Source organism: Coenobita brevimanus, chromosome 57, assembly GCF_032717465.1.
Source record: "Coenobita brevimanus isolate Jiangsu-jjx chromosome 57, ASM3271746v2, whole genome shotgun sequence".
In the NCBI taxonomy this organism is placed as follows: domain Eukaryota; kingdom Metazoa; phylum Arthropoda; class Malacostraca; order Decapoda; family Coenobitidae; genus Coenobita; species Coenobita brevimanus.
The window spans coordinates 45131504-45139223 of record NC_137010.1 but is presented as its reverse complement, the minus strand read 5'-3'; the positions used below and the strand labels follow the sequence as shown (position 1 = coordinate 45139223).

General features: G+C 48.3%; 1 protein-coding gene across 1 annotated transcript; it reads left to right on the top strand.

Moving 5' to 3' along the window:
- The first annotated feature begins 504 nt into the window (after nucleotides 1-504).
- On the top strand, nucleotides 505-987 carry LOC145401980 (uncharacterized). Its single transcript, XM_080274082.1, has one exon. It carries the CDS (start codon nucleotides 505-507, stop codon nucleotides 985-987), a length of 483 nt encoding a protein of 160 aa, XP_080130208.1.
- Nucleotides 988-7720: the final 6733 nt, after the last annotated feature.

Genomic DNA, 7720 nt, shown 5'->3' with positions numbered 1-7720 from the left:
CATTGGTTTTACTGCCCCAGGGTCAAGGAGCTCAATCACCACTTAAACAGAGCAAAGAAAATTTACAGGGCCAACCCCACCCCGGACGCACTCCGCTATCTTCAAGCTGTCACCTAGCACTCCATCGCCGAAAGAAATAGTATACAGGACCAAACATGGCTGGAATGGTGCAACTCCTTTGGGGCTAAGACAAATCTCGGCACCATCTGAAATAAGTTAAAGGTGGCCTCCAGCCCACTTCCTGGCAGCACCCCCACCCACCCAGACCCCCGTGGCAAAGCCGAGAACATGGCGGAGGAGTTCGCCTCACGCACCTTCCCCATACAACTTCCAAATGACACAAGGCTGGGGCAAAAGGCCCTCCACCAACACAGGACTGAGCTCATATGCACCAGCCAAAACTCCCCAGCTGAGTCTGACAGCACCTTTATATGACACGAATTCGCCCAGGCCTGCAAATTAAGCTCCAACACTGCCCCAAGCCCTGATGGGATCACCTACAGCATGCTCTCACATGCTGGTCCGTTGGCAAGAGAAGCCTACCTAGACCTCAACCACTCCTGTACCCTTGGCCAGTTACTGCCACAGTGGAAGCATGCTGTAATCCAACCCATTCCAAAACCCAGTGACCCTGAGAGCAACAGACCAATCTCTCTCCTCAGCCGTCTCGGCAAAATTGCCAAGAGAATGGTGGCATGCCGCCTCATCTGGTGCCTGCCTCCCACATGCAGCCATATCTTCGCATACACCAGAGGCAAAGGGGCAGCAGAATGCCTCAGCTCATTTCTATCTGAGCTCTGTGGAGGCAAAGGACTCACCATCTTCATCAACCTCGAGAAAGCCTTGAAGCTCACATGCCCAGAGGCCATCCTCGCAACCCTGGCACACAAGGGAGTGAAGGGTCACCTCCTTTCCTGGTTCGGAGACTTTTTCCGGGGTCATGAAACAGCAGTCCGGTTCCAAGGCCACACCTCCTCCCCCTACTAGCACCATAACGGAACCTCACAAGGCAGCATACTAAGCCCCACCCTCTTCAACGCCCTGATGGAAAACCTCCTCCACATAGATCTGGGACCTGGGACTCACCTCCTCTGCAATGCAGATGACCTTGCACATGTCATCCACAAAGGCCCATACCACACCAGGGCACAAAGAGCACTTTCAAGGCTCCATCACGAATGCAGGGAGATGGGCCTAAAAATCAATGTACATGAAGCCAATGTCTTACCCATACGCACCAGGCCCCTCAATCATCACCTACGCCTTGGGCAAACACCTATAGAATATGTCACCATCCATCAATACCTAGGCATAACTGTAGACTCCCAACTCTCATTCAAACCAGAAATTATGCAACTTCAGGAGAAAACCCAACTATGCATCTCCACACTCAGAGCCATGGCAGGTAAGAGGGAAGGGGCATCCTTCAAAGTCCTCTGCCTTTATTACATCTGAGCCATCAGGTCCATTGTTGACTATGCTGCCCCTGTTCTCCCCACCATCGAATCGCACCTGCTTGAAACACTCAAGGTCATCCAAAACAACGCCATGAGAATCATGACCGGCTCACCACGATGGACCCGCTTATGCAACCTCCATCTTGAATGTGAGCTAGAATCCCTAACTCACCGCATACAGGTAAGTGTGGTGGGACTTGCAATCAAACTTGCTCGCAGAGCCTCCCCCCTTCCCTTACTCTCCCAACTCCATGCAGCAACCAAACTCCACCCAGACACCCTCTCTCGCAGCTGGCTTCACAGTGCTGCCCTTGCCATTCACACCCTTGAACTCTCCCAGTTCGTACTACAAGCCCCAGACTCTCTGATCGCCCATTACAATCCTCAGGCCCCATGGGATCCCCCTCTATATGACCTCAACATCCTCTATTCAGCAACCAAAGCACAAACCCCCACCCAGCAGCTTCGACAGGAAAGCCTACAACACATAGCCTCCATCACACCCCAAAACTCCACCACCTGCTACACTGGTGGCTCGGTCACGGACAAGAGAGCCGGAGCAGCCTTCGTAAGCAGCGACCACTCCCATGGCTTCTGACTCACAGACGGAGCCTCCATACTTCAATCTGAGCTAGCTGCCATCATCGCTGCCCTAAGAGATGCCCTCCGTACTAATCCATCGTCAACCATCATCATACACTCTGATTCTAAAGCAGCAATTTTCACCCTCATGTACCACTCACCCACCAACAATCGCCACTTAATCACGGACATCCTTGCCACTTTCCAACAGATACAAGAAGCAGGAGGATCCATCACCATACACTGGGTCCCCGGCCATGTTGGAATCAAAGGCAACGAGAGGGCTGACAACACCACCAAACGCAACAACACGCCCAAACCCTGACATAGAAATCAAGACAAGCCTCTCCCAACTCATGAGAATGATTAAACATCGAACAGCTGCCCACAACCGTGCAGACCAACAGCAACACATGCAACTAGGCTCCCCCTCTGCTGCATGGCACGCTTGAGCGATACAATACTCTCAACTCCCACCAACAATATCCAAAGACAACCAGTCATTAATTTGCCTTTGTCACCTCCGACTGGGATACATGTGCTGCACCGAACTCCACTCCACTAACAATCACCCCACCACTGAAGGCGAGCAATGCAACACCACTACCCACTACCCCCTCCTACACTACCTGCTTCTTTGCCCAGCCACATCCCATCTCAGAGAAGACCCCCACTACCCCAACCCCTACATTCCCCGATAGCAAGCTGCTGCTGTGTCACTGCAGGCACTCTGCACCGCTGCCGCCATCCTCATTGCTGCTACTCCACCAAACACCCTCCTTGAGGAGGTGCGTCGCGCCCCACCCCCGAGATAAAAAAAAAAAAAGCATGATGACCTGGCGTTGGTGCAGGGTGGCCCCCAAGGACCTCCCCTGCACCTATGCCCCATCTTCCCCCGATTACCAAACAGCTCACCCCCACAGACCGGGCTAATGGATGGCATGGCCTTCACTGATGGTGAAGGGAATCTGTGATCGAACGAACGAATGGTAGCAGTGTGTAGTGATGATTATCATTTCGGTGGTGGTGTTTGGTGATGGTGGTGTTGATGTGGTGGTGATGGAGCTCATCTGTGGTAATAGTGGTGTGGTATGTGATGGTAATGTAGTGGGAGTTTGTTGGTGGTATAACATTTGGCTTTGTCATGGAATATCGTGATAGAGATTCGTGGTGATAAGGTGGATTGTGTTGATGGTGTGGTGTGGTTTGTGCTGATGGTGAGGTGTGGTGCGGTGACAGTTGTGTGTATGGTGGTGTGATGATGGTGGCAGTGTTTGATGGTGTGTGATGGTTGTATGTGGTGGTGGTGGTTGTGATGGCAGTTGTCTGTAATGGTGGTGGGGTACAAGGATGGTATGTGGTGGTAATAGAGGCATATGGTAACTATGATGATCTACATGTTAAGAATATGGTGTGGTGTGATGGTGGTGGTTGTGGTGTTGGTGGTGGTTTATGGGGGTGGCATGGTAATGCTGAAATAAGGTTATACATTCCTTCAAGTCTTCAGGATACTGAGATGATGGAGGAGTTATGGTCCTAAAATGGAGCGTTTGGTTAGGAAAGCTGAAGCAGTATGTGCTGCTGTGAAAGTAGCATCTAATGAACAAGAAAACATATATATACATTATGATATTCAAGAATCTGTACTCAAATGTACAGTATATATATATAAAAGAAGAAGCACTCAGTGAGTACATAACACCCATGCCCGCAAACTGCTTTAAACATCGAACATTTGATATGGTCCCACGTCTTTGACCTTCGACCGAGTGCTCACAAATTGAACAAGAGCAATCCGAGATTGCAAACCTCTGGAAGGCTAAATGTGTGGTAGATCTTATGGAGATTTTCACATATTTTGTACAGGCACTGTAGGAATTATTTATCCAGCTAGAAGCAAAATTGTTGAAACTGCCACTGTGCTGCAATGGTAGAGAATTGTATAAACATTTCTGGATGCAGATAATGATTCGGATCACCACCCAAATCTAATGGAATATATCTTTGGCCTTACTCTACCCCGCCCAAAAATTTCAGCAAACTCCCTTCCTAGCTCTTTGAGTAATTCTGCTAACAGACAGACAGACAAACCAACGCCGGCAAAAACATTATCTCCTGGCGGAGATCTATCTATCTATCTATCTATAGCCCGACGCCCTAATCCCGCAAAGGGTGGCCGCAGACAAAACGCCTCCAAGTCACTCTGTCACCCACCATTTGACTCCCCTCCCCCCAACTCACCCCCCCCTCCCTCATATACCTCTCAACTCCATCCCTCCACCTCATCCTCGGTCTACCTCTCCCTCTCCCTCCCTCCACCTCACCTACATACACCCTCTTAGTCAGTCTTTCATTCTCCATTCTCTCCACATGTCCAAACCACCTCAGTGTATTTCTCCTAATCTTTTCAACCACATCCACATCTACCCCACAACGTTCCTTCACTTCTTCATTCGTCAACCTGTCCCTCCACGTCACTCCATATGCTCCTCTCAAGTAACTCATTTCCACTGCTCTCACTCTTGACTTGTTCCCCTCTTGCAAGGTCCACGCCTCGCTTCCATACGTCAGGGTAGGGATCACAATACCATCATGCAGTGACTTCTTAACTTCCATACTCACCTCCCTATTTCTCATCACTGCTTTCAGTGTACCAACAACCTTTCTTCCCTGCTGTACCCTTTCACGTACTTCATCCCCCAAAGTTCCATCCTTACTCATCACACTACCCAAGTACTTGAATGCACTCACATTCTCCATATCCTCACCATCCAATCTCACTGCACACTCTGTGACTTCATTCCTCTCAAACACCATAACTTTACTTTTGTTTACATTAACTTTCAGCTTCCTCCTCCTACACACTGTCCCAAATTCATTCACCAAACCTTGCAACTCCCATTCATCTTCACTCAACAATACTGTATCATCAGCAAACAGCAACACCGGAAGCTTCCAAATCTCACCCTCATTCATTAGGGCCACCCCCACATCCACTGCCCTACCCTGCACCTCCTTTACAACCCCATCCATATATATATTAAACAGCCATGGAGACATCACACACCCCTGTTTCAGTCCCACATTGAGATCAAAGAACTCACTCAGCTCACCATCCACTCGCACCGTAGCCCTAGCTCCCTCGTACATACCCTTCACAGCACTCAACAATTTCCCCTCCACTCCATATATTCTCAATACCTTCCACATACCTTGCCTATCTATTCTGTCATAAGCTTTCTCCAAGTCCATGAAGGCAGCATACACTTTCCTTCCCTTCTCTAGATACTTCTCCACTAAACATCTTAGAACAAATATCTGATCTACACACCCTTTTCCCTTCCTAAATCCCCCTTGTTCTTCTCCAACTAGCTCCTCTGTCATATGCCTAACCCTATCAATGAGTATTCTACCATATATTTTACCAGTCACACTAAGAAGGCAAATACCCCTATGGTTACCACATACTTCTCTCTCCCCTTTTCCTTTGTACAGAGGAACAATTATACCTGATTTCCAGTCTTCTGGAACCCTTCCCTCTTCCCAAGCCAATCTACACAACTTCCATATCCACTCCACAACAATCTCACACCCATACCTAAGCATTTCACCACACACTCCATCAATTCTTGGGGCCTTTCCCAGCTTAATCTTCTTCATCGCTTCCACTACTTCCGCCCTACTGATCTCTTCCTCCCTCCTCTCATCTCTTCTTCTCCCAGCCATTCCCCAACCACTTATACTCACACTGTTCTCACTCTCTACATTCAACAAATCCTCAAAGTGCTCCTTCCATCTCCTCAATTTCTCTCTCTTCTCCACCAACAATCTATTATTCCTATCTTTCACTCCCCTACTATTTCCCCTTTCACATTGCTTTACTTTCTTTACCTCCTTCCAAAACAATTTCTTACTCTCCCTCCATTTCACACTCAGATTCCTCCCAAACTCTTCATCCACTTTCTTCTTACTCTCCTTCACCAGTCTCTTAACCTCCCTTCTCCTGCTCACATATACCTCTCTCTTCTCTCTCTCATCTTCTCCCCTACCTCTACTCGCCAACCATTCACCATATGCCTTCTTTTTTTGTTCCACAGCTCGTTTCACCTCATCATTCCACCATGCTGTCCCTTGCACACCCTTGCATCTCCTCCTCACTCCACAAACCGCATCACACGCTGCGCTTATCTCTTCTGTGAATATCTTACATATGTCTTCCACCCCTTCCATCTGCTCTAGCTCATACCTTCCCAATCTTTCTTCCACTATGCTCTTATACTCTGTCCTTTTCTCACTATCTTGCAATTTCTCCACTCTTCTCACAGGAGCTGCTTCTTCCTGTCTTCCCCTTCGTCTCCTCAACCACTTTCTTTGCAGCTCTACCTTGGCCATCACTAAGTGATGGTCCGAGACTCCATTCCCCCACCCTCTCCACACCCTTGCATCCAACACTTGTCTTCTCATTCGCTCATCCACACACACGTAGTCTATCATTGCCTTTCGTTCAACAAGTTCACCATCCATCCTCCTCATTACTCTCCATGTATACCGGTGGATCATCTTATGACGAAAGTAGGTGTTGGCTATTGCCAACCCCTTACCAGCACAGATGTCCACCAAAGCACTACCATTCCCATCTACTTCAGCTGGCACACCCCACTGACCAACCACTCCATCCACTCGTACATTCCCAACTTTGCCATTCATGTCTCCAATCAACAGCACTCTCTCGCTCCTCTCAAACTTTTTTTTTTTTTTATGCGAGGAAGAAGGAACCAAAGGCCATGAGCCTGCAGTAACAGTTCCCTCCAAGAGAAAAACAAAATACAATATAGAGCCAAATTCAAGATCCGATCATTTTGAGATGCCTGGACACTGCGTTTGAAAGACTGGAGATCATAGGCAGCAGGAAATACAGACAGAGGGAGACAGTTCCAGAGCTGACCTGTTGCATAAATGAAAGACTGGGAGTAACGGTTAACTCTTGCATTAGAGAGTTGGACAGAAAAAGGATGAGAGTTTGCTGCCAGACGGGTGCTTCGCGCCCGTCGTAGAGGTGGAGGAATGCAAGCAGAGAGTTCAGAGGAGTAGTGACCATTAAAGTAGCGATAGAAAAGAGATAAAGATGCAACAGTGCGGCGAAGAGACAGAGGTTGAAGGGAGTCAGTAAGAGGAGGAGAGTTAATGAGACGAAAAGCCTTTGACTCCAACCTATTGAGAAGAGCTGTATGTGGGGAGCCTCCCCACACATGAGAGTTGTACTCCACACAGGGGCGGATAAAACCCCTGTATAGAGTCAACAATTGTGCAGGGGTGAAGAAAGTGCGGAGTCGGCTTAGCACACCCAATCTCTTGGAAGCAGATTTTACAAGAGATGTAATATGATATTTCCAAGATAAGTCCCGAGTAAATGAAACCCCGAGCATGTTCAAGGATGATGCAGGATTAAGCTGAATATTATTAAACATTAGTGGGTATACCTGTGGAAGATTTTGTCGGGTTGATAGGTGTAAGAACTGAGTCTTAGATGCATTAAAGACAACCATATTATTTTTACCCCAGTCAGAGATACGAGCCAAATCAGACATTAGGTGTGCCACAGCCTCATCCCTTGCTTGTTGAAGTAACTGTTGAGATGGGCGTTGCGGGAACCGAATGGAAAGGTGAAGGGTGGAGTCGTC